We start from the raw sequence: 27,843 nt of genomic DNA, 5'->3' as shown, positions 1-27,843 counted from the left end.
GCGCAGGGAAGGATGAGAGGAATTACAATGGGGTGCTGGGAGGCTTTGGGAGATTATGTGGATGTGTTCACTGTCTTGATTGTGGTGATAGTTTCATGGGGATATACATTTCTAATCTTATCAAATGGTACTCTTACTAATTTTCTTTGATACCTCAATAAAAGAGGATTAAAAATAAAGAATTGTATCCCAAAGGCTTAGGAATCAGTTGTGTTAAATATATACGCTCAGTAAGCCAAATAAATTGACCTATTTGATACATTTTTTAAAATCTTCATTTTAAAATGTTAGTGAATCAGGTACAAAATTCATGTAAGTGTTGTTATCATCTGGTCCCAGTTTTTCTTATGACCTCTTTTTGTCAAAGACTACGCCATTAATATTAAGAACAATTGTCTATTTGTTGTAGCAAAAAGAAGCATACTGAGTTTACCTAAAAGCCGATTTTACCTAAAAGCTGATTTTAGTGACACTGACACTAATAAGCTGTGATAAACACTGGGCCAGTCAGTTCATATGCTGATCTTACCAAGTTGTAAATATATTATTTCAAAAGAATATAGCATCTAAATATACTCTATAAAGCATTTATGACGACTTTTATACTTAGTAAGCTCCCAAAAATTCAGTGTCTTAGGATATGGATTGAAATTATGATTTTTGATTTTCAGATATTTTTGCCTATTTAATTATAAGACAAATCAGTGAACACAGCAATTAATCTGAAGTTGCTTATAGCTTTTTTTACATGAGACAGATTAGGTTATAGTAGTGATCAACAGTAGAATTGATCACTGCCTCATACTATGTGTTTTAGAAATTTGACAAAAGCAAGTTGACAGTACATCCACTAGAAAATTCATGGCAGGCCAGGCACGCTGGCTTACACCTGTAATCCCAGCACTTTGGGAGCCCGAGGCGGGCAGATCACAAGGTCAAGAGATCGAGACCATCCTGGCCAACATGGTGAAACCCCATCTCTACTAAAAATACAAAAATTAGCTGGGCTTGGTGGCACGTACCTGTAGTCCCAGCTACTTGGGAGGCTGAGGCAGGAGAATCACTTGAACCCGGGAGGCAGAGGTTGCAGTAAGCCGAGATCATGCCACTGCACTCCAGCCTGGCGACAGAGCAAGACTCCATCTCAAAAATTAAATAAAATTGATAGCAGTCATTTTCTACTCATCCATTCCACCAACAAAAAAAAATAATTGTCTTTATAGTAAGACTACCCTTTGCCCATCCTGAGGAAACTAGATCCCTAACATTAGGCTAGGCAAATTATTGAGCAGGAAAGATTGTGGATAATTTTGCTAATAAGGGATCTTCTCACTGAAACACACTGAAACATTGACAGATTTTTGATTTTTCAAGCATTTTTAAGAAGCTACAATTACTTCTAGCTATAAGGATCCTGCAAAATACAGACATCCACTGGAGCCAGTAGGTAATGGGACAACTCAGCATCCACAGAGGCTTATGACTTGCACATCCACGTGGGGAGGGCGGTTAACACCTTCCAATCCACCACCTTTCTCACAACTAAGTCTAGAAAGCCTCATTAGGGGACATTTTAATCTGGTAGAATTGTTTTAAGAGCGAAGTTATTTATAGTCTTGTTTATTCTTAATGTGGCTCTACAGGATTTCCATTGGAATTTTTTTTTTCTTTTTTGCCTGTTACATCAATTTTTATTAAACTAAGAGACTAAGATGGCTAGTCTTCTACTTTATCAAACATGGGACAATTGAAGCTCACTTTAGTCTTCTGTGAGAGGCTTGCATTTTTTAAAGAAAAAAGGACAAAGTCAGGAGAGGGACAATTGCAAATGTCGTTTTTCAGGAATTCTCATTGGTCTACAGAAATAACAGTGATTGGCGATTAGATTGTTGTTTGAACCACAGGGTATGAGCTGTGGTGTCCACCATATGGCATTGTTAGGTTAATTTATAGCTATTGGTGGTATCAGTCAGAGCCCACGGAGCAAGCAGCTTAGAAATGATTACTTAGCTCAGCTGGGGGGATGGGGGGACGTGACTGCTGTCTCATTCCAATGCCTCTTTGGGCCTGGTCATTTAAAGGGTGTTGCATTCCTCAGATAAGCTTCTTTTCTTTCTCAACCCTATGAGATTGGTGGTGTCACTCACATTTTACAGATGGACAAGAGCACTTAAGTGACAGGCAGACCCAAGTTCAAACCCAAGCCTGTCTGCCTTCAAATTGTCCATCACCTTCTACTCCATCACACTCCCTCCCACTACTGTAGCTGGACAATTTGTGAATGTAACATGAAAAACACTCTTGAATTAAGCCTTTATCCAAAATTGCCTGCATAAGAAGACTTGTTGAAGGAGTGTTCTAAAGTGAGGAAGAAGGAGGGGCTTTAGCAGAAGGCAGCTGAACTCTAGCTCCAGTCAGAAACAACTGGCCAAAACAACAAATTCTTCTTGCGGATTAGCAACCATTGTTTGAGCCATTTGGATTTACCAAGATAAGTGAGGAGGAAATTAGGGACTGAGGTCATGAGCAAGAGGGCAGGGAGGAACAGCTCCTGGGGACAAGGACAGGCAAGGCTATGAGGGCTACACGGGAGCATTTGTAGTCTTTCAGGATCCCTTACACCAACATCTGGGATTCTTTTTGTTTTTGTTTTTTGTTTTTTGTTTTTTTTGAGACAGAGTTGGCCCCGTCACCCAGGCTGGAATGCAGTGCCGCGATCACAGCTCACTGCAACCTCTGCCTCCTGGACTCAAACAATCCCACTTCAGCCTCCCAAGTAGCTGGGACTACAAGTGTGCACCACCACACCCCACTAATTTTTGTATTTGTTTTGTAGAGACAGGGTTTTGCCATGTTGCCCAGGCTGGTCCTGAACTTCTGAGCTCAAGCTGTCCACCTACCTCAGCCTCCCAAAGTGCTGGTATTTCAGATGTGAGCCACAATGCCCGGCCTGGATTCTTCTTAATCTAGATGCAGAGGTTCACAAATAAGGATCTGCTTCTGTCCACCACTACACAGCAGAATGTGTCTGGAAAGAGAAATTCTTTGCCTTAGGATTGTGTAATGCTCCCACCAGTGTGTTGTTGCAGTCATGGTGCTTAATGAAAAAAGCACTGCCCCTGGAGCTGGGACAGTCTCTGAACTTTGAACCTGTCTGAACCTATTCCCTCTAGGTGGCTGAGATGAGGTGATGTGAAAGCAGCTTGTACAAAGTAAGAGCACTAGTTAGATATTAAGTATAATGCTAATATTAATTATTACTAAGATCATTTGACTTCTTGTAGTGAGGAGATTGTGGACTGCCTAATATACTTCATCAGAAGAGAAGCCTGGAGAATTAAGAAGATGCAGCAAAAAGCAGAAACTGACTTCAAAAAAAACCCTCTCAGTAGAAAAAGTGATATTAGATTCCTGTTGCAAAGGATCTAATGCCAGTTAAATTCTCTTTTGCTTTCTTGATAAAACAGGAGAATTGAGAATTAAATGAAAAGGTAATCCTTTTAAAGACCTCAGAAGATGGATCTGTTTGTTTCAATCTGCTTTTGAGGTAAGCTGCTATAAAAGAGATACTTGTGGTGTTATTGTCCTTAGTGCAGTAGCATAATAAAGAAATGCAGAATCATCTGCTTTGTAACTAATGTTAATTTTATTAAGGGTATAAATTTGGGGTCTTGTATTTGACTTTCTATTCCTTCCATTTTAAATTATCACTTCAGACAACTAAGAGGGCTTATTGAAAGTATTCAAAGTTTGTGTCCATGGCTGAGCATGATGGCTCACACCTGTAATCCCACCACTTTGTGAGACCGAGGTGGGAGGATCACTTGAGCCCAGGAGTTCAAGACCAGCCTGGGCAACATAGTGAGACTCCCATTTCTACCAAAAAATAATAAGTTAGCCGGGCATGACGGCACACACTTGTAGTCCCAGCTACTTCAGAGGCTGAGCTGAGAGGACTGCTTGAGCCCAGGAGGTCAAGGCTGCAGAAAGCCATGGTCACACCACTGCACTCCAACCTAGGCAACAGAGTGAGACCCTGTCTTTAAAAAAAAAAAAAAAATATATATATATATATATATATATATATATATAAATAAAATAAAGCATAGGTTCATTTTAATGTCAATAAATATAACTTCAAAAATACTTTTATTAGGTTTTACTTTTCTTTTATTAGGTTGTTTGCTATGTCTTTGGCTGATCTAACAAAAACAAATATAGATGAGCATTTCTCCAGCGTGGCATTAGAAAACAATAGGAGGTCTGCAGAATGCAAGAGAAGCCCAGGCACAGGCGATTTTTCACGGAACAGTAATGCTTCCAATAAGAGTGTTGATTATAGCAGATCTCAGTGCTCCTGTGGAAGTTTAAGTTCTCAGTATGATTATTCAGAAGACTTTGTCTGTGATTGTTCAGAAAAGGCTATTAATAGAAATTATTTAAAGCAGCCTGTGGTAAAAGAAAAGGAGAAGAAAAAGTATAATGTTTCTAAAATCTCCCAATCTAAAGGTAAGGAGTAAAATTTCCCAAGCAAGACCAAATTTCTGTCATAATGATGTTATTTTACTGCACTAGTGTTTGAAGTGGTTCTTACTCAGTTTTATTGTTTTCCCATATTGTAAATGTGTATTATAGGTGAACTTTTATAGAAGAAATTAGGAAATAGAGAAATTAAGAATAATTATAAAATAACAGAAAGGCTTCAAATGTAAAGCCTAGCCCCTGCATGGCTTACCCTACTGGAGCCTACTAGTGAGGTTAGTTCCGTTTTTAGTTAACAGGTGGCCTTGTTACAGAGTACCACAATACTTGGATTTCACTGGCTTCTTGCCTTTCATCTCAGCTGAAGAATCAGTGTTTGAATCGCCAGTGAAATGTAAATATCTGTCTCAGCACCCCAAGAGGATGGTCTCCAAGTCTGGTGAGGCATATTGGCAAAGACCATCTTTTGAAACAGAGATGGTTCAAAAGGCTGTTAATAATGTCATTTCTTTGTAGTTTTTTTTTTTTTTTTTTTTTTTTTGAGACAAGAGTCTTGCTCTGTCACCCAGGCTGGAGTGCAGTGGCACAATCTCGGCCCATTGCAAGCTCTGCCTCCCGGGTTCACGCCATTCTCCTGCCTCAGCCTCCTGAGTAGCTGGGACTACAGGCACCCGCCACCACACCCAGCTAATTTTTTTGTATTTTTTAGTAGAGAAGCGGTTTCACCATGTTAGCCAGGATGGTCTCGATCTCCTGACCTTGTGATCCACCTGCCTTGGCCTCGAAAAGTGCTGGGATTACAGGCGTGAGCCACCACACCTGGCTCCTTGTAGATTTTTAAAGTACCAACTCTGTCAACTCCCAGCTGTCCAAATTGGAATTAGCTTGTGTTATCTTTGATCTCCTCTCTTCCTCTTTCCCTGCCCAGACTGTAATGCCTTCCTCCCATTTTAGGCAATCTTGAGCTCGTAAGTATTCCTTATATAGAAATAGCTGGAGCTCTTGTCCATGTTGACCGTCAGAGCACTTCAGTCAACAGGTAGGCAATAAAGGGCCTGTTGTTTGGGGGCACATCTGCCACTGTCATGTCCACCCTGCATCTTGCATCCCCAGTCTGCTGTTACCAGCTGTGTCCAGGACCCTCTGTGCCATTTCTGGAACACCCAGAATCTTCAGTTCCCCTGCTATAGTGCAGGGATTCTTTATCTAAGACACATGTCTGTGAACCCCATGAAATTCTATGCATTTTTTTGTGTCTATGTGTGTTCGTAAACTTTACTAGAAGGCCCTGTACCTTTCACCAGAGTCTCAAAAGGTTAAATGTTACTTTTCTAGAGAGCTGGGGGTCCTACCTCCACTGGAAGGCCCAGGGCAGGAAATGAAAAGTCCACTCCTTCTCTCATGCCTGGACTCCATCAGGAATGAACATCATGGTCAGATCCTACAAACACACAATTCCTTATCCACATTTGAAATTTACAAATCTCCAAAAACCCAACATCTTTCATATCCTTGGCATCAAAGTTGATTTGGCAACAAAAACCTTATTTGAACTAATATGAAACAGATCTTTACTTATTTCACTTAGTGTGAATAGTCATTATATTTCACTGCAAAAATATAGTTTCATTAAAGGGTGTTGTTCCAGATCCCAATGAGAGAACTGTGGAAAATACCATATATGCACTCACCTTTAAAACCCACCCCCAAATTCTGAAACAGTCTGGTTCCAAGGGTTTACGATAAGAGATCTTGAATCTATATACTACATTTTATATTGATCGTAAGCTTTTGTGGGATCATGCAAGAGGGCAGTTGGCATTTATAAAACTTTCTACAAGAGAGAAATTGCATTTCGAGTTCTAAGTACCTTATAATTTAGCTTTTTAAAGCTGATTCCTCATTTATTTATTCAACAAATGCTTATTGAGTTCTTTATGCAATATGCCTGTTTATAAATTGAGAGCAACCTAAATTAATTCAGTTACTTCACAGAAGACCAGAATTCTAAATTCCATTATCCAGAAGAGTAAAAGGTTTGCCCTTACTTGGGTGTCCTTTTGTATATTAATACTCTGAAATTATTTTAAATAAATCTTGCATGCATCTTTAACTCAGATTTTTATGTCCCAGGAAACCCTTGCCCAGCGTATGATGAACGTAAAATACTAATTGCAACCTCAAGCTTTGTCACAGAACAATAAAGTATTTCCTCATCTTTTTCTTTTATTCCCCAGTTCATGTTTTGCCAGTGTTTGCAGCAGCAAGCAATTTCTTCCACCCTGGTGTCATATAATTCTAACCCAAAGCAAAGAGTCTTAATGTTTTAGCCAGTACAGCCCCTTCTCAAGCAACTGTTCAATTAAAAGTAGCTCTCTGACCCTAAGGGCAGGTAATGCTGGATGAGGAATCACCAATAGAGATTCAGAATTCACCAAAGAACAGTAACATCAGAGATTATTTTCAATTCCCATCTTAGAAAATTGATGAAAGCAAATTTTATGGCAGAAAGACATTTCATGGGGAAAATTATTAATATGAAATGAGGACTTCAATTTAATAGAATTTTTGCTTTGGTCAAACATTGGAGATTTACTTAAGTCATAGTAAATAGCAAGCAATATAGTTATACAATTTGCTTTTCAAAGATTATCCTTCTTTTCTAGAAAATGTCCTTTCAGAACTCTTTCAGTTACGTATCCTGTTAAAATTGCTTCCTTGATGGATTTTCTTTGTCAATACAATGCCAAAAACATGTCATGGTCATTCAAGACATTAGTATGCAAAAAAAAAGAAGTTAATTTACCACATTCAAATGCTTGGAACACCTTTTGCCCTTTTGTCCTTGGTCAGGTAGAGGTGGACAACCTAAGGTAGTGTTGAAGAGGCACCTTCTCTAGCAGGCTAACAATGGAAACCACCGAGAACAGGAAGGGGAAAGGCTCCTCCTTTGAACCGCTTCTTCACCCTGGTCCATGGAGAAAATGGGTTCATCTTTTTTAGGGTAAAATATAGTGTGGACCCCCCACTCCGTATGTCAGAAGCAGAGCTGGAGTGAAGGTGTGGAGGAGCACGGGGATAGAATGGGACGGTGAGACCGAAGGGGACAATGACAGGAGAGGGAACTAGGAGGAGACCAGGAGGGAGAGGAGGAGGAAACAGCATGGACCGAGGAGGACAAGAGAGCTTCTAAAGTAAGGGTTTGAAAGAAGAAGTGGGCCTGGGGAGACAGACTGGGAAGGAAGACAGGCCTGTTTGTGGGTGAAGTGAGCATGGGGACATTCTTAGAACTGTTCAGAAGAGCATACGTCATTATACATAATGTGCAGATGCCGTTTTGGCAACTATGGACTTAAATTTATGTTTGTGGTGAATTAAGTTAACTTGAGTGAATGTTTTAATTCCATGGTTTAAAACTTAGTTATCTTAAGAATAGTCATTCAGATAAATCTGCTTCTATTATTTGTAAAACGGGATTGAAATTATAAATTATACCATTCTTATGTGTGGGTTAGGATAACGAGATATAAAATCATTAAGGATTACACCCTATTCCAGTTTTCCATAGCCTTTATAGTTATACAAGTATGCGTGATGGATACAGTATGAATTTGTTACATACCCCTCAAATGCAAGTGGTGTACTTACCTTTCTGAAGCCAACAAACCTGGCTTGTCCTCCCCACCCACTCACTAGGGTAGACAGGAAAGTCAATCTCAGACACGTTTGGGGAATAAGGGAATATGAGGGGGCAGGGACATGAAAAGGGCCTTACACAAAGAAGAATACTGGGGGAGGAGCCTCTGCCCTTCATTTTTACCACTTACATGTTCCTTGTCCAAGCCATATGATCTTTAAAAGGCCAGCACCTCCCCTTTCCAGCACATCCATGCCCTCTGTGCGCTTCTTGACTCCTGGGGCCTTGGCCAGAGCTCCGGTGGCCATGGCGTTTAGTCCCTTAGCACCCCTCATGCCTCTGCCCTCCCATCACTTGAGCATGGCATGAGAGGGGAATATAAGCCTCCAGTGCCCGTGGATCCCATCACGCATCCTTCTCATCTCAGTGAAATCCCTCTCTCCTCCAGGGTCAGGGCACCTAAGAGCTGGAAGACATTACAAGCTGGGGGTCAGATTCAGTCATGCTGGCCATAGTGTAGAACATGTCAGTCCTCGCCCACCCCTATTTTAAACCAGCCTGATCCATATGGCCTGGGTCTAGAGCTTCCCTAGCCAGTGCCCAGAGTATTAAAGTATACGGCCTCAACAAAACCACAGACACCTCTTCGCAGGCCTTCTAGTAGATGTCCTAGAAGCTGGCCTGCTCTGCTTTCCACTTAGTGTACTCTGAAGCCTATTCTAAAATACTTAATTTTCAGCCATAGCACCTACTAAACCATGGGAAAATAAATACACTTGAAGGCATAATTGCAAAGACAGGCCACCAGTTATTGATGTGATACTGTGTTGTATAGTCTATGAGTTCTTTCACAGTTATGATTCAAATGCTTTATCCCCAGAAAGCATGCTTTGGCTCTCTTGGTTCATTGTTTCTATCACAGGTAGAATTGCCTTTCCCACCACCTGGAGCAGACATATTAAGCCACATCTCAGATGTGTCCACACTTGGACCAGTAGTTTAAGGTTAGGACTTGGGTGACATTGGCCACTAAGTGTCCTTCTCTCTCCAGAATGAGGATCAGACATTTTTGGAGTTTAGAATCCAGTTTCAATTTCTCCTTCTCTGAATCTAGATATATGAATATGTACACTTGCACACCACATATATATTTACATACACAGGTGCACGCATACATATACCTCTATATCCTACAAATGCACACACCTGTGGGGCACTAGCATAGGCACATAGACAGTGGGCTCTGTCTCACCACTTCCTAGCTGTGTGCTCATTGACAAGGGACATCCCCAAGCTTCCGTGTGTTTATCTTTAAAATGGGATAATGGTACAGTGATTTACACATGTATTTAACATACTCAAATTCAATTAGGTAAGCTTGGTGCTAACTGTGATAATTTTTAGAGACTTTTTGTTTAAGATAGACCCCTGAACACATGCCAATTACTTCATTTGGTGCCCAGCCAAAGTAACAGGAAAAATTAACTGTGTTGGATTTATTGAGAGACAGAAAATCGGTATCTGTATAAATAGACTCTTATGCAATTTGATGACCTTTTGAGGGTCATTTTGAATATATAAGTTCTTTACATTGGGCTCTCATGTTACACTCTAATTACCCATAACATATTGTTGAAGGATTTACATCAGATAATCTACAGAAAGCATTTGGTTTAATGCCTGACATATGATAAGCACTTAGTAAATTTCAGCTATTGTCATGGGGTTTGTTTGTTTTTGAGACAGGGTCTCACTTTGTCACCTAGGCTGGAATGCAGTGGTGCAATCATAGCTCACTGCAGCTTCAAACTCCTGGGCTCAAGGGATCCTCCCGCCAAGGCTTCCTGAGGAGCTAGGACTATAGGCATGTACCACCACATTAGGCTACTTTTCAAAATTTTGTAGAGGCCAGGCACAGTGGCTCCCACCTGTAATCCCAGCACTTTGGGAGGCCAAGGAGGGTGGATCACTTGAGGGTCAGGAGTTCGAGACCAGCCTGGCCAACATGATGAAACTCCGTCTCTACTAAAAATACAAAAATTAGCAGGGCATAGTGGCAGACACATGTAATCCCAGCTACTCAGGAGGCTGAGGCAGGAGAATCGCTTGAACCCGGGATGCAGGGGTTGCAGTGAGCCAAGGTTGCGCCACTACACTCCAGCCTGGGCAATGGAGGGAGACTCTGTCTCAAAATAAATAAATAAATAAACATTAAAAAAAATTTTTTTTAGAGATGGGATCTTACTCTGTTGATCAGGCTGGTCTCAAACTCCTGTCCTCAAGCAGTCCTCCCACTGCAGCCTCCCAAAGTGTAGAGATTACAGACATGAGCCACTGTACCTGGTCTATTATCACAGCTTTTAGTCTAGCTGTTATAATAGAAATCTAAGTACAGATTTTAGAGTCAAAGAAGACCTGGTTTTCAATCCATTCTATGTCACTTTGTGGCTATGTAACCTTGGACAAATGACGTAAAATCTCCAGCTATAAAATATATTACAACTGATCTTAAAGAATTGTATTAAATGAGATAGTTATATATAAAGTACCTAGCCTAAAGCATGGGTACTCATTAAATGTTAGTTTTCTCCCCTTCTAGTTACACTTACGCTTGTGTGTATGTGTGTGGTGTGTGTGCTTGGGGGCGTGGGAGGGAGATTATGCATATGTGCATATTTGCATATCTGTATATTTTACTAGTAATAAACTGGATTATCTGCTTACACAGGCCAGAAGGAAATCTCAGTTGAAAAAAAGCACACCTGGAATGCATCACTCTTTAATTCTCAAATCCATATGATTGCCCAAAGAAGAGATGCTATGGCTCATCGAGTACTCTCAGCAAGGCTTCATAAAATTAAAGGACTAAAAAATGAATTAGCTGATATGCATCATAAATTGGAAGCCATCCTTACAGAAAACCAATTTTTGAAACAACTTCAGCTTAGGCATTTGAAAGCTATAGGAAAATATGAAAATTCACAAAATAATCTACCTCAAATTATGGCTAAACATCAGAATGAAGTAAAAAATTTAAGGCAACTACTTAGGAAATCCCAGGAAAAGGAAAGAACTGTATCTAGGAAACTTAGAGAAACTGACAGCCAGTTACTGAAGACTAAAGATACCTTGCAGGCACTGCAGAAACTTTCTGAAGACAAAAACCTTGCAGAAAGGGAAGAACTCACTCATAAATTATCTATTATCACAACAAAAATGGACGCAAATGACAAAAAAATACAGGTGTGTATTTCAGGGGCTCAGACAGTTTAAGATTCCAAAGTTAATAGAGAGAGAGTGTGAATTAATCATGGATGCGCCCCCTCTGTAACAAAGCATTACTAACTGCTTCGCTTGGCATGCTACACTAAATAATTATGTTGTCTAATAGAGGGCACGGAAAGGGAGTGGTTTGAAGGAAAAACAGAAGCAGCTCAAACTAGAAATGTTCATCTGTTGGAGTGCACAAGAGTTCACTCTGTGGCTGGACTGGTTTATCTGGAAATGACCATTGCACACGAGTTCACTCTGTGGCTGGGCTGGTTTATCTGGAAATGACCGTTCTCTAAGAGAGCACAGCTACAGTGCTAAGGGACTTTGTCCCTGTGCTGAAAAGATTGCACTGTGTTACGTGAAACCTCTCTTTGAAGTCAACCCTCTACCTTAAACTGTTGATTAAAAGGCTGCTTCCGTAAAAACCTACTCAGTGCATCCGTTCAGTGCCTTTTGTATTCTCCCTCACCATTTTGGCCAGCCATTACCACACAGACATTTGTAGTTATTTTCAAATAGCAGTTTTTCCCAGATAATGTTCCTGGTAGTAGGGAAGGAAAAGGAATTAAAATAACTAGAGATGACTGGATTGATTTTCCTCAACAGCACTTGGTTGTCAAAAGCCTGGGGATTACATTATAAGGGATGACTTGGGAGAAGGCATTGATATCATATTAAGAATTCTCCTGCATATCTTACATTAGCTAGTTTGAGTCTGTATGGACATAAACATAAATGGAATTAATTTAGGATTTAATTCTGTAATATTTGATGCTGAAACACAAGTATTTTCTGTGACCTTGAAGTAAGTAAATATCAGATTCGTTTCCCCCACGTGTTTATCTCAGTTATTTCTTCTGTTGTTAAAATTCTCTATTTTCCAATAAATTTTTTTCACATGAAATTGATATGTGATCTACAGAAAATAATGAGCAACCTCATTTTTCACGGTTGTATACCAAAGTGATATTATTGGGCCTTTTAGGTAATATTGTATTCATCTTAGCGTATGTCTGTCATGCAAAAGCAAATCTATTTATATATATATATCTAAGTAGTTCCTGTTTTTATATCTATACATAAAACCGAAACAAATTCCATAAGTATTTTCTTTGATACAAAAAGCACTTACCAAGTATGAAAAATTTCTGTTTGGTTGTAGGCATTTAGTGGAGGAAAACTGTTTTGTGGACCAAAACATGTTATTTCTTTAACATTAATGTTTTAGGGAGTGGTATTTTTAGTGATTCTTTCCCCTTTTAGGTTTCCATGTCTTCCACTTTTCCTGTTTGGGAAAGTACTGCTGTTATAATGGAGGAGGTCCTACTTTATGTTAAAACAAAGAAAAATGGTCCTTTTTGTAAGCTTTCTGTCAAGTCCAGATCTAACAGTTCTCCAATAAAATAGTTCTCATTCCAGAGAGCAGATGAATATGTTTATGGATGGTTATTGAGTTAAATCAGTCATTTCATTGTCTTTTAGTCCATCAGTGTGGATGGATGTCATTTCATTGTCTTTTAGTCCATCAGTGTGGATGGATGTAGTGGTTTGAGTCCCTTTTATAACATTCAGTTTCTGTTGTCTGGGAATGCCCATCCATGATGTCTACTGATTTTCAGGATCTGGTCAGAATTTTTAAATCGGGCAGGGCACAGTGGCCTCACGCCTGTAATCCCGGCACTTTGGGAGGCCGAGGCGGGCCAGGAGTTTGAGACCAGCCTGGCCAACACAGCAAAACCCTGTCTCTACTAAAAATACAAAAATTATCCAGGCATGGTGGTGTGCACCTGTAAACCCAGCTACCCAGGGGCTGAGGCAGGAGAATCACTTGAACCCAGGAAGTGGAGGTTGCAGTGAGCCGAGATCGCACCACTGCATTCCAGCCTAGGCAACAGAGCGAGACTCCAACTTAGGAAAAAAAAAGAATTTTTAAATCAAATTTTAGAGTGTGTAAAAAACAGGCTCAAAACGTGTGATATTTGTTCTCTAGAGCTGGGATCTGGGATTTGGGGGCTTTCTTCTGCTTACACTTCATTCTAATATATGTCCCCTATATAAGCCATTCACTAAAATTGTATTGAAAATGTGCACTTTTCATAAATGTAGTTAGTTCTGTGATAATTGAAGTTTTTAACATACTAACTTGGTTGCAGAATAGTTATAATATATACTGTTTTCAGAGCTTGGAAAAACAACTGAGGTTGAACAGCAGAGCCTTTAGCCGGCAGCTGGCTATTGAGTCTCGGAAGACTTTAGCAGCTCAAACAGCTACCAAGACTCTGCAGGTGGAAGTAAAACACCTTCAACAAAAACTTAAGGTATTTCTTTTAAAACAAAATGTAAGAATGAAATCCTGTTTCCCGAAATATATGAGCTATTTATGTCTATTATATCTTTAAGTGATTTTTTATTTTACATACATATATAAGGCTCCTCTCCCCTTTGCAGGGGGCCTGGGCCCCCATCCACAGTTCTGTTTATCTTTTTTTTTTTTTTTTTTTTTTGAGATAGAGTGTTGCTCTGTCACCCAGGCTGGAGTGCAGTGGCATGATCTCGGCTCACTGCAGCCTCCGCCTCCCAGGTTCAAGTGATTCTCTTATCTCAACCTCCTGAGTAGCTGGGAGTACAGGCATGCAACACCACGCTTGGCTAATTTTTGTTATTTTTAGTAGAGACGGGCTTTCGCTGTGTTGGCCAGGCTGGTCTTGAACTCCTGGGCTCAAGTGATCTGCCTGCATTGGTCTCCCATAGTGCTGTGATTACAGGTGTGAGCCACCGCACCTGGCCTAAATTATGTAACTTCATGAATATCTTTCTCAGATATTTTCTCTACAATCATATGAACAGACAGAGGATCTGCAATTATTAGAATGAGTTAACAGCTTGGCGAATGTGTACTGTGATTAGAAAAATAGAAACTCTATTCATTAACAAGGCTTCTCGCTAGCATTCCTGTTTCATCACGTTAAGTAATACAGCATTTGTTAACATTTTAATGTAACTCAAAATTAACGTTTTAAAACTTACATAACAATATTTAAGATAAATTTTAATGACTCATAAATTTATCTTAGTTTTACTTACAAATGTGTTTGAAAAACTGTCTTTTAAAAATATGAATACTGCTCTAAAAATAAGAATTTTTAAAATATTTTGTCAGGCTTTTTGCTATCTTTCTGCCTTCAAGATTGGTAAAATGTCCAACAATTTAGATAAGATGCTTAAGAAATACGCTGTTTCAAGCCTCAACTAATAAACCGTAAGCCTTGATTCGTTAAGACGAGGATCTTTAACTTTTTTTATTTTTAAGGAAGGCAACAATGAACTCCTTTAGGCCTCTTTTACAAGGGCACTAATCCCATTCACCAGGATTCTGCCCTTGTGACCTAATCACCTCCCAAAAGGCCCCCGTCGTAAAAGTATCACTGTGGGGGCTAGGATATTAACATCAGAAATTGAGCACCGTATCAATAATTTCCCTTTCTTTCTTTCTTTCTTTCTTTTTTTTTTTTTTTTTTTTGAGACAGGGTCTTGCTCTGTTGCCCAGACTAGAATGCAGTGGCACCATCATGGCTCGCTGCAGCCTCGAACTCCTGGGCTAAAGCGATCTTCCCACCTCAGCCTCCCAAGTAGCTGGGATCACAGGTACATGCCACCATACCCGGCTAATTTTTAAAATTTTTGTAGAGACAGGGTCTCGCTGTGCTGCCCAGGCTGGTCTCAAACTCCTGGGATCAAGCAGTCCTCCTGCCTTGGCCTCCCAAAGTGTTAGGATTACAGGTGTGAGCCACCACACCCAGCCTGATCTTTAACTTTTTTATGACAAGTAGGCAATTTAGATTTCCCAAGAGCCTTGAGATCACTCAGAAACAGGAGAAGAATAGTGGGGGGTGAGGAGTTGGGGCAGAGCTGGACGAATTAGATAATTCATCTGATGAATTATGTTGGTATCATTGGGAACTGGGATTTGGAGGATGAAAGAAAGAAAATTTTCCCTTTGTAAAGAAGAAAAAAGAGTTCTTTTCCTTTTTTCTATGGAGTCCCAGGAAACTTCAAAAAGAATACACAGAACATAGGCATGGCTATTTCAGCTAGCTGAGAAATCTAACAGAAGAGACTTCAAGATCCCCTGGTCACAGCAAACACACACACATATGGAGACACAATTGGAGAATTTTAAAATAAATTTTGTGCTTCCTCATGCAGACATATGAATATGAATAATATGCAGCCATTAAAAAACCATGTCTGGCCAGGCATAGTGGCTCACACCTGTAATCCCAGCACTTTGGGAGGCCAAGGCGGGCAGATCACCTGAGGTTGGGAGTTCGAGACCAGCCTGACCAACATGGCGAAACCCCGTCTCTACTAAAAATACAAAAATTAGCTTGGCATGGTGATGCGTGCCTGTAATCCCATTACTCGGGAGGCTGAGGCAGGAGAATTGCTTGAACCTGGGAGGCGGAGGTTGCAGTGAGCCGAGATTGTGCCACTGCACTCCACCCTGGGTGACAGAGTGAGGCTCCATCTCAAAAAAATTTAAAAAATAAAAATAAAAATAACCATTTTTAACAGAGAAATGCTTAATACTTAATGAAATGCTTAATGAAAAGATAGAAAATTCTATATACAGTAAGATCCAAATTTATTTTTAAAAAGAAAATTAAATGTACCTCCACACAGTGGATATCTATATATCTGTAAACAGCAATGAAGAATCTTGATGTACTACTATGGAATAATCTCTAGGATACACTGGTAAGTGAAGAAAGGAAAGCAGACGAAATTGTAATATCCTTGGTATGGTTTGGCTGTGTCCCCACCCAAATCTCATCTTGAATTGTAGCTCCCACAATTCCCACATGTCATGGGAGGGACCCAGTGGGAGGTAATTAGATCATAGGGGCAGGTCTTTCCTGTGCTGTTCTTGTGATAGTGAAGAAGTCTCACAAGATCTGATGGTTTTATAAAAAGAAATTCCCCTACTGGGCGCGGTGGCTCACGCCTGTAATCCCAACATTTTGGGAGGCCAAGGTGGGCGGATCACGAGGTCAGGAGTTCGAGACAATCCTGGCAAACACGGTGAAACCCCATCTCTACTAAAAAATACAAAAAATTAACCAGGCGTGGTAGCGGGCACCTGTAGTCCCAGCTACTTGGGAGGCTGAGGCAGGAGAATGGTGTGAACTCGGGAGGCGGAGCTTGCAGTGAGCAGAGTATCGCACCACCGCACTCCAGCCTGGGCGACAGAGCGAGACTCCATCTCAAAAAAAAATAAAAAATAAAAAAATTAAATAAATAAAAAGAAGCTCCCCTGCACAAGTCCTCTGTTGCCCACTGCCATGTAAGAAGTCCCTTTGCTCTTCCTTTGTCTTCAACCATGATTGTGAGGCCTCCCCAGCCATGTGGAACTGTGAGTCCATTAAACCTCTGTCCCTTATAAATTACCTAGTCTCAGTTATGTCTTTATCAGCAGCCTGAAAAAGGACTAATACAATCCTATTTAAGATAAAGGAAGCAATAGAAATATATCCACATATTTGCCTACATTTAAAAAAGAAACCAGTAATAGGATAACAGCAGAAAAAGAGAGAATAGAGTAGAAGGGACAGCTCTAGAACCTAGATTTCATGAATATCTTTGTGGAACCATGAAAATATTTCCATAAGTATGAAGCAGAATTAAATGTAAAAAAAATTAAAAAGCACCTGGGTATGGTGGCTCATGCTTGTAATCCCAGCACTTTGGGAGGCCGAGGTGGGCAGATCACCTGAGGTCAGGAGTTCAAGACCAGCCTGGCCAACATGGTGAAACCCCATCTCTACAAAAATACAAAAATACAAAAATTAGCCAGGTATGGTGGCGCATGCCTGTAATCCCAGCTACTCAGGAGGCTCGGGCAGGAGAAATGCTTGAACCCAGGAGGCAGAGGTTGCAGTGAGCTAAGATCATGCCATTGCACTCCAGCCTGGGTGACAGAGCGAGACTATGTCTCAAAAATAAAATAAAATAAAAAGCTATCCCTAAATATCCGAAGTAAAATGCAGATGAACCCAAATGTGTATACAGTTAGCCCTTTGTAACCGCGGGATGCAGAACCTGCGGACAGGGAGCGCTGACTGTGTCCTATTGGTGGCACAAAGCCACAGAAGGAAGCCATTCCAAGTGACTTAAAACACATAATGTCATTGCATATGGCCAGTGAGATACACTGTAAGGATACCAATAACTTTACAAAAAAATCTTACACTGTTTAGTAATGATATAGTTGGTAATGATGTTGATGTTGTTGTTTCGAGAATGTTGTGTATATCTTATGGGATAAAGCTCCTGATAGATTATGGTGTTGTCGTTGAGAACTGGGATTTGGGGGATGGACAAAAAAAAATACAGAAGTAAGATAGAGTCAAATAAAAATCCTATAGTCCTGATTTTGATCTGAAGTGAAAGTATGCAATATTCTCAGAGTAACCAGGAGCAATGAATACCCCCAGCACCCAGATTATGGTCTGTAAGTTCCATATCCCACTGAAACAAACCAAGGCTCCCTAAAAAAATTCTAGGTCTGGTGCAGGAAATACACTAGATGAGCCTGGAACATATTGTCATACAAAAGCGAAGAAACTATTAAGGACCATTAGGGTAGTATCAAAAGGACTCAGGCCCATCTAGAATAGGTTCTTACTGGCCAAAGATGGGGATATTTGAGGATCGATAAAGGTAACTGCCCGGGTTAAAACTTATCAAATGAATCCACACTTCATAATGATACTTAAAAAAACTAAACACCTCGCGATGAGTCACTTGTGGAGGATACTAGCGAACAGCATGCTCTCTTGAAGACTGGTCAGTAGAGGACAAGAAGCAAACATTTTTACCTTTCCTGTATGAACGACTCCTCAGAGTAACCAAGTCGTTTGTGAGGGGGTAAGATCCTCCTTATAAAAGCATTCCACTCAATAATGAAGAAGGAATGACAGGATTAGAATTGTCACTATTTTGGAAACTCCTAATGAATTAGTGGCTCTAGTCAATGATCATCAATGGCTCCTAGTATCACAAAAGAGATATGCGCTTCCTGACAGAGGTACGCACCACCACCTACTCAGGCCAACGAACCGAACCTAAACCTAGTTACAGACTGGGCTCTACCTACCAACTGAAAAAAGAAGAGGGGAGAGGAATATGCTCAGGATGGGATGCAGTCAGCAGCGTGAGACTGTGGGAAACTGCATTACAGATACCCCCATTTCTACGATTAAGTAGCAAAGCAGAAAAAATAAGAGGTGAGAGTGAGAATCCATAGATTAAAAGACAGTAAGAGATATATTAATCAGTCGCAGTGTTTTGAACCTTGTTTAGATTCTAATTCAAACAAACCTTTTAAAAATTATAGAAAATGGGGAAAATGTTAAACAAACTGGATATTTGATTATGTGAAGGAATTATTGATTGGGGGAAGTGGAATGAAGATACTGCAGTTAGGTTTTAAAAGGGATACCCTTGTTTGCTACAGATACTGAAATAAGTTATTAGAGGTCTAGATTTGCTTCAAATAAGCCAGGGCTGGGGAGTGGGGTCAGAGAGAGTGGGAAACAGGACATGAGTTGTTCATTAGTAAAGCTGGTTCATGGGCTCATGGAGGTTTACTGTACTATTCTACTTTTTTTATATATTTTAATTTGTATAATAAAGTTGCAAAGGGAAAAATGCTTTTGAAATTACATATTTTATGTGTTTTTAAAAGAGCAGAAATGGCTAGATCAAGAAGGTGGCCTGAACACATGCTTTTTGTCCCTCCCTGCCAAAGCCCCATGGAAATGACAGAAAATGTATTTTTAAAATAACACTCCAAGCCAGGCATGGTGGCTTACATCATTTTTTGGGAAGTTGAGGCAGAAGGATCTTTTGAGCCCAAGAAGTCAAGACCAGCCAAGGCAACAGAACAAAGCCTGTCTCTACAAAAAAATTTAGAAATTATCTGGGCATGGTGGCACAAGCCTGTAATCCCAGCTACTCCAGAGGCTGAGGCAGAAGGATCTCTTGAGACCAGGAGTTGGAGGCTTTAGTGATGGCGCCACTGCACTCCAGCCTGGGCAACAGAGAGAGACTCTTGTCTCTAAAAATAAATAAAATAATCCAGAATCCCAGAAAGGATACCAAAACTACCAGATCTAACAAAGAATTTCTGGAAGATAAAAAGGGGTTTTTCTTTTTTGTAGATTAATGAAACCAAACATAGACAATCACAAACTAAAATATGCACAGATACACACACACACACACACACACAGAGAACCAGACAGATGCAATACTGCCTTTTATGACCTAGCCTTGGCAGTCACGCAGCATCACTTCTGCCTCACAGCATTTGTCAGGGCGGTCCTAGGCAGTTCAAGCAGTGAACTCCACCTCTTGGTAGGGAGTCACAAGGTTCTTGAAGAGCATATAGGACTAGAAATCTTGTCGTGGGAATTCTAGGAAAATACAGTCTGCCACATTAACGAAAGTCATTGTTTGAGCTTGGAAGAGTCTGGTCCCAAAGGTCAAAAGTTCTGTTTCTTTACTTTGAAACTCATTTTCAAAGTAAGTCATCCCACACCGAGTTCTAGGCCCACTTCTGCAGTATGAGCCGAAGTAAGAAGAGGGATGTCAGCCTTCCACAGCTCCCACATGAGGTACTGCCACCATCTTACCCCAGGCTATAGTCACACTCCTGCATTAAGACACTGCTCTCTATCTAAGTTCTGGAAGCCATCAATGCTGACCTTAATATGATTCCACACCATGACCCAACTTCCCATTTAACCCTTACTTGATACCCTCTGCGCTTGCGGGGAGTCTTTGCGCTGAGTATTCCACGAGCATTCCATGAACATTCCCAGCCACAGATTATCTTCTTGTTTCCCTTGACTGATTGAACCCAACCACACAGGTATCCCGGGTTGTGTTCCAAACGGGCTGTGTTAGACTTCCGGCCCAGCTCTGTCATGGTGCCCAACCTGAAGCTCTGCTCCAAGCCGCAAGGAGGACTATCCTCCAGGTTGCTTCCTTTTGACCCCCACCGCCCCTGTGGCGGCCCCTTGTTGTTGTTCTGTTGTTGCTCTGCCTCCTTCCTGCTCTCGGTTGCTCACCTCCAAGTGTCCAGACCAAATCAAAAGATAGAGTTGAGTTTTTCAGGTAATCAAAACTTGTCCCAAGATAGAATTGAATTTTTCAGGTAATCAAAACTTGTCCCAAGATAGAATTGAATTTTTCAGGTAATCAAAACTTGTCCCAAGATAGAATTGAATTTTTCAGGTAATCAATCAAAACTTGTCCCTGTAAATACGAAAATGTTTCTTAACCAGTGTGGATGAAAAATCATTCTAAAATGTTTTACACAATATCCTTCATATGAAAGCTATTATCCAGAATATACCTGATCAGATTTTCATGGTGATGAACTGTCAGCATTTACTGTTCTTTTGGCTAAGTGTTACCACAATAAGAAAAGAGAGATGAACTGTTAACATTTTTGTCTCCAGAAACTTAAATTCTAGAAAAGATTAATATTCTCATGTTTTATCCCTTTGTGTACCTCTGATAATAAACTAATTTTATGATTCAAATGAGTAGAAAATTTACACTGTACAATTCAGGTACAAAAACATGTCATGTTCTTTATTTTCTGTAACTGAGCCATACTTCCTTATGAGCCCCAGTCCCACAAATTAGGGATGAGGATGGCAGTTGGACAAGAAGAAATGGATAAAAGCTCATCTCAGTCTCTTCTAACTCAAAACAGTCTTATGCTAGGTTGTCTCTTAGACTTGCAGACTTTTTCTCATCCCTATCTTCTGTCTCAGTGGAGATGGCATCCTGGGCATGAGAGGAAACACATGTGTACTCTTGGTGGAGCAAAAAAGAGGCCTCTGGTCTGTGTTCTGCCCTCTGGCCCCTCTCTAGACCTGGTTCTCCTGACAAGTGACTGGTCTTAAATCAAATTCCCAGGACCCTGTCTGATGTGTACTGAATGTGGCTGCTGAAGCTCCTGGCCTCTTCTCAGTCTGCTCAAATAAATCCTGCAGATCGCCCCCTGCTGACTGTTGATGCAAATGCAAATGCTCTGAGATGCATCCTCCATCTGATCCCTGGCTAGATTCTCTATCACAAAGCCTGTGCTATGGGAGCACCTGGACCTGTAACATTAAGGACTCCAGGGCAGGTGCAGCTCCCTCCACAGGTCCCACTGGTTGCAAGGGTAAGGGAAGCACAATCTCTGGCCTAGAGAGGGTATTTAGCCCTTTCTAACTTACACTTGGGCAATACTATGTTACTTTAGCTCCATGATGAATGGGGCGGCGGGGGAGGCGCTTTTTAAGGGGCTTGCAATTTTCCTGGAGCACGCCAAGGCCTCTTGCACTGAGACTTTCCCGAACCTCAGAGATGTTTCTCACCCCCTGAATATCACTTGGCCCATAGATTTGACCCTAAGGGGCACAAGGAGACAAGATCTCTCCCTCTCTCTCCCCGCCCTCTCCCCCGTGTGTGTGTGTGTGTGTGTGTGTGTGTGTGTGCGCACACATGTACATCTGTCACACTCTGACATCCCTGGGTTCCTTCCTCCTTACTTCATATATGCCCACCTCTCTTAACCATGGTTGTTACTAAAATTCAATGGTCTTGAGTCCAAAGCCTTTCTTGCCTCCTGGTGTACATGTAAGAAGGAGCATTTGATATTTAATAAAAACCCTTTTTTTGTTCCTCAACAAGTTAAGGTTTCAAAATGTCTGTTTTGCCAAGACTCAAAAAAATCAATATGAAATTTAAAACGGAACAATGATACCCTTGTTCTAGGCTTTCCCCCCACTGCCCTTGTCTAGATGTAGCCCTGTCTCATAGAACTTTCTGTTAGATGGCGGAAATGTTCACCTGTGCCATCCAATACTGTAGTCACTAGTCACACGCAGCTGCTGACCGCTTATTGGAAATACAAATAGTGTGGCTGACGACCTAAATTTTAGTTTTATTTTCATTTAAATGAAATCACAACATATAGCCAGTGGCTACTGTAGTGCACAGTACAGAAGAATATTTCATAAACTTCAAGGCCCACAGGACAGAAGGAAAACAGTGGACAAGCTTACCTGCAAGGCTCTTCAAAAATACTGTCCTGATCACAATAATGTGTCACTTTGTTTAAAAAGCTAGTACTTTTTGATGTCAGGAATGGTATAGGATGATATGGCCTATTTCTGTTTCTTCTAAAATCTACAGATTTTATTCATATGATACTGAGCTCATTTAAATTGTTTTTAAAAGAAATCAGGGTTGACAAAAGCAAACATTTATAGAAAAATTGGTTTTGTGGTTCTTTTTAGGAAAAGGATCGTGAGCTTGAAATTAAAAACATCTATAGTCATCGAATACTTAAAAATTTACACGACACAGAGGACTATCCAAAAGGTATGTTTTAATTACTTTTGCTCAAAATCTATTTTTAAGTATCTAGTCAGATTTTCCTAATTTTTATAGACAAAATAATAGATATTTTCAAAAGTCACTTCATTGGGCATTAAAATACATTTTGTGATTCTAGAAGAATAATGAGACTGAGATGGTGACATGGCTAGAAAGGAATAGAAATGCTTTCCTATTCTCCCATCCTCAGCACACCCCTTTATGTCCTTTCTTCAGGTGGAGCAAGAGGATAACTTCAGCTTGAAGCAAAATGTCTGCCAAAACGTGAACTTTCTAAGTATATCTGTTAGCCAGTGTATGGCTTTTCAAAATGAACTTTATTGGGGTATACTTGAGCTCAATAAAATGCATCCATTTTAAGTGTGCACACAGCTCAGTGGGTTTTGACAGATGTTTATACTGATGGAGCCACCACCCCAATCAAGATATTGAATATTTCCACCTCCCCAGGAAGCTTCCTCATGTCCCCTGCAGACAGTAGTCCCCTACCTCACCCGAGGCAACCACTGACTTCCCTTTGGTCACAATAGCTTAGTTTGCCTGTTCTAGAATTTCATGTAAGTGGAATCCCACAGCATGAACCCTTTTGTATCTGGCTTCTTTTGTTCAGCATAGTGTTTCTGAGATTCGTCTATATTGATGCCACTATCATTAGTGTATACCTCTCATTGGTGAAGAGTCTTCTTTCCTTCAAGAGCACGTGCACTGCTTTCCCCCCAAGATCTCCCAGCAACGGATTCGACTCAGAAGCACCACAGGAATACTCACCTCTGTTTTATTAGAAGTAGTAGCTACATGTTTACTTCCAGATGCAACAACCTCAAATTTCCTTGCCTGCCTTTGTTTGCTTCTGGCTTATAATCTAGAATAACAGAGACGATGAATCAACCAACGGGTTGTTTAAATGATATAATTTCCTTCACTTTTCAGGGAAAGTGCAGTCTAGATTTAGTGGTCATGCGCTTCAGCACGGACAGTCTAACCACTGATAATCAAGAGCTCTGCCACAGGATAGCTCGGTGGCCTGGCCTCTCACAGTTACACGTCTGTCTTGCTGAATCCCGTCCACAAAGGACAGCCTTGTCCTCCAACAGCAACACTGTCTTATCCTAATACCTACTTGTTTTGTACTCTAACACTGTGAGGCCCAAAGTAAGACAAAGCAAGGGCCCTGGAGGGAAAAACAGGAAACTAACAAATGCTATATATATATTGAATATTTAGAAAATACTTAGTATACTTTATTATTACATTGCATAAATGTTATTTTATGTTTAAAATCAGCATTGCATCCAAATGTAAAATATGTTTCTTACATATAGTCTACCTGTTCTATAGTTTCTTCAACAAAATCAGTCCAAGCAGACAGAAGAAGTTTGCCATTCACAAGTATGAGACACCAGGGAACCCAAAAATCAGATGTTCCACCTTTGACAACTAAGGTACAGCAAATTTGGAATCTTGCAGTGTCTAATTAAACATGTCTTAACAAAAATAGCCTAAAGTCACTTGTTCTATGTGAAAAGTATTTGTAGTCATTAGAATAAAATGAAATTTTAAGTTATCTAGACCCCACAAAATGTGTTTTTGCTGCTTTTCTAAATTACAGGGTAAAAAGGCAACAGGAAACATTGATCATAAAGAAAAATCAACTGAAATAAATCATGAAATTCCTCACTGTGTCAATAAACTACCAAAGCAAGAGGATTCTAAGAGAAAATATGAAGGTAATTTTAACAACTCTTTAAAGTCTGTCTTATCTGATTTCTTTAAAATTGTGAATTACTATATGTGTATATAAAGCACACATAAAACAGCTGGGCGTGGCGGCTCGCACCTGTAATCCCGGCACTTTGGGAGGCCGAGGCAGGCGGATCACCTGAGGTCAAGAGTTTGAGACCAGCCTGGCCAACATGGTGAAACCCTGTCTCTACTAAAAAATGCAAAACTTAACTGGACATGGTGGTATGTGCCTGTAGTCCCAGCTACTCAGGAGGCTGAGGCAGGAAAATCGCTTGGACCCAGGAGGCAAAGGTTGCAGTGAGCAGAGATCGTGCCACTGCACTCCAACCTGGGCGACAGAGTGAGACTCTGTCTCAAAAAATAAAAAAAAAAAACATAAAACCGTTTCCAGAATTATAATGAAAGGAACACCTGTGTACCCAGTAGCCTGCTTAAGAAACAGTGGATGAGTGCTCCTTGGAACATCCTTGGGCCCTTCGCAATCATATCCCCTCGCCCTGCCCACCAGAAACCACCACCGTCTTGGGTTTTAGGCCAGTCATTCCCTGGCTTTCCCTCACAGCTCCCTGTCTTTATATGTAGCTACATTCGTCTGCTTGGGCTGCCATAAGAAAATACCACAGACTGCCAGTTTAAACAACATTTATTTATTTTCTCATGGTTCTGGAGGCTGGGAAGTCCGAGATCAAGGTTCTAGGCATTTGGCTTCGGCTAAGGCCCTCTTCCCGGCTTTAGATGCCCCACTTCTCGCTGTGTCTTCATGTGGCCTTTCCTTAGTGCTTGCACGAGGAGAGTCGGGGAGAGCGCACCAGTGTTCCGGTGTTTCTTTTTATAAGGACACTAATTCCACCATGAAGGCCCCAACCTTGTGATCTCATTTAACCTTAACTAACTTCCTTAAAGACCCAGTCTCCAAATATAGCCATACTGGTGGGTTATGGCTTCAACATATGAAATTTGGGAGGAAGGAATACAAACATTCATTTCATAATAGTATCCTTAAATAATATATTCAGCTTTGAAAAACTGAGTAGCAAATTATTCAAATCCAGCTGAGCAAAGGGCAGTATTACCACTTTTGAATAAAGACTTCCAGAAAAAGGACTCCAGCTTCAGCTCCCTTGAATATACAAGGGCCCAATCAGTGGCTGAGGTCATGAATCATCCTGGGAGATAGAAAAGCCATCAGATCCATGGCATCTGGCAGAGCTCTTCTGGGCAGGCCCAAGAGAGCTAGGGCTGAGAGAACGGGCTGCCCAGATTTTCCTGTTCTAAGATCACCAAAGCTTACCTTCAGCTCTTGGGAGTAGGTGGAAACAAACTGCTTCTGTGGGGTCCAAGGAGAGTCCTCAGCTGGCCCAGGCTGCAGGGTTTGATAGAGAATACAACACTTCATCAGCCATGGGCAAGACAGGCCAAGGCCCTGGCTCACCTGGTGTTTGGTACCTGGAGGTCTAATGGAGCAGGGGTCCTAGTCTGTCTCCTCATCTCTGGTGTGCAGCTAACATCCTGGGATTGCCCTTCATCATTTCCTGCAGATTCCTGTCACTCCGCTTCTCTACTGGATCTTCTCTTTCCTAAGCCAAGTCCTCCTCTTTCTTGGTAAATTCCATCATGTTTTAAAGAGCACAACCTTCACTAGCTCTTTGTAAATGGGTGCAGGTAAGGTAAATTTGTATACCTCTCATTTGGAAGTGTCATTATTCTGCCCTTACACTTGATTAATAATTGCCTAGATAGGAAACTCTAGGTTGGGGGTCATTTTCCTTTGGAATTTTGAAGATGTGGCTCATTGTTTTCATGTTACATTACCGCTCATGGGAGATCTGGGTGCAGCCCTGCAAGGCTGGGAAAGAGCAACTTCTGAGGAAAGTACATGCATGATGAATGAGTCCCAGAGTTCACTCAGGGCTGCAAATCAGATGTGTTCCCTTAGACAGCATGCAGAGCCCTTGTTGAACACATTGGGCATTCAATAGAGGCCCAAGAAGGGCCTCACCTTAGTTGTCAGGCCAAATAATGTTTAAATAACACAATAGTTTGACAGAACTCACCGGCAAAGCCACTCTCTGTTGCAGTTTGGTGGAAACTGATCGTCAGTTGCAGTTGCACTGTGGTCACTGGTGTGTTTAAGTTTTCTGCTTATTTTTCAGTCCATTGTCCTAATTCATAGTGTCCTAGAAAGTGTATCCATTCATTTGACAAATACTTTCTGAGCATACACTATGTGTCAGACACTGTTCTAGGCATTAGGGAGACAGCAGGAAGCAAATGCAAAACCCTGCCCTCATGTGCTTATTCTATAGTGGGAACATCTTTCCCCATCAGTTCACATGGATCCAGCTCATTGTCTATAATAACTGCCTGGAATTCCACAGACTGCACATGCCATACCTTATTTAACCATTATTCCTTTGGCAGATGTTTAGGAGGTTTTATTGTTACTAAACCATGCCTCAGTGAACATCGTTGCACTTATCCTTGTCTATTTTTTGTAGGTTCGTTCTAAGAATAAGTTGTTGGGTCTAAGAGTATATTCACCTAAAATGTTGATTGATACTGCCAAATTGCCATCCAAAAATGCTGTGCCAACAACATTTTTGTTGTTGGTGGGTGTGCCAACACACCCACCAGTAGGGACCAAACATTCCAATTTCCCCATCTTCTCACCAGCTCTAGAAATTATTTGCCAATTGGATGGATGAAAAATGTTCTTGTTGTGTTCTGTTCTGTTGTTCTGTTCTGTTCTGTTCTGTTCTGTTCTTCTGTTCTGTTTTGTTTTGTTTTGAAACAGCTCTGCTCTGTTGCCCAAGCTGGTATGCAGTGGCACAATCACGGCTCACTGCAGTCTTGTCCTCCTGGGCTCAAGTGATCCTCCCACCTTAGCCTCCTGAGTAGCCAGGACTACAGGCAAGCACCACCACGCCCAGCTAATTTTTGTATTTTTTGTAGAGACAGGGTTTCGCTATGTTGCCCAGGCTGGTCTCAGACTCTTGGGCTCAAACAGTCCTCCTGCCTCAGCCTCCCAAAGTGCCGGAATTACAGGTGTGAGCCACTGCACCCAGCCGTCATTGTTTCCACTGACAGTATGTCCAGTTAGTAATGTTAAACATCTATTAATAACCTTATTGGCAAATTTTATTTTTTCTTCTATGAATGTCATTTTTCTTTTGGTTTCATAATTCCCATTTGCTTGGGAAGTTCCAAGAAACTGTAACATAACACATTTGTTAACAGCACCCTTC

At 40.9% G+C, this 27,843-nt stretch overlaps 1 protein-coding gene and 1 long non-coding RNA gene across 32 annotated transcripts in view; one reads left to right on the top strand and one right to left on the bottom strand.

Moving 5' to 3' along the window:
* LCA5L (lebercilin LCA5 like) overlaps positions 1–27,843 on the top strand; it is a 41,810-nt gene that overhangs the window by 13,044 nt on the left and 923 nt on the right. For 12 of the 31 annotated variants that reach the window (XM_054542544.2, XM_024239392.3, XM_054542541.2 and 9 more), the window contains 7 exons: positions 3,468–3,547; positions 4,178–4,509; positions 10,848–11,362; positions 13,573–13,710; positions 22,756–22,840; positions 24,194–24,297; positions 24,465–24,582. In XM_054542544.2, the coding sequence (XP_054398519.2) occupies positions 4,188–4,509; positions 10,848–11,362; positions 13,573–13,710; positions 22,756–22,840; positions 24,194–24,297; positions 24,465–24,582 (1,282 nt within the window). In that variant the 5' untranslated portion in view covers positions 3,468–3,547; positions 4,178–4,187. Of the gene's footprint in view, positions 1–3,467; positions 3,548–4,156; positions 4,510–4,774; positions 4,922–5,441; positions 5,522–10,847; positions 12,824–13,572; positions 13,711–22,755; positions 22,841–24,193; positions 24,298–24,464; positions 24,583–27,843 lie in introns of those variants that run through there. The other 19 variants (XM_054542529.2, XM_054542537.2, XM_054542531.2 and 16 more) reach the window with 6 other exon arrangements.
* On the bottom strand, positions 1,630–24,207 carry LOC134760856 (uncharacterized). The gene is made up of 6 exons (XR_010138888.1): positions 23,624–24,207; positions 20,208–20,713; positions 8,310–8,585; positions 7,289–7,450; positions 5,835–5,923; positions 1,630–3,028 (listed from the first exon to the last, which is right to left on the bottom strand). It is a non-coding gene; the product is annotated as an uncharacterized LOC134760856 (long non-coding RNA).

The sequence above is a fragment of the Pongo abelii genome, chromosome 22 (genome assembly GCF_028885655.2).
Source record: "Pongo abelii isolate AG06213 chromosome 22, NHGRI_mPonAbe1-v2.0_pri, whole genome shotgun sequence".
Taxonomy (NCBI): domain Eukaryota; kingdom Metazoa; phylum Chordata; class Mammalia; order Primates; family Hominidae; genus Pongo; species Pongo abelii.
Note: the sequence above shows the minus strand (reverse complement) of the source record. Positions and strands in the feature narration are given on the sequence as shown.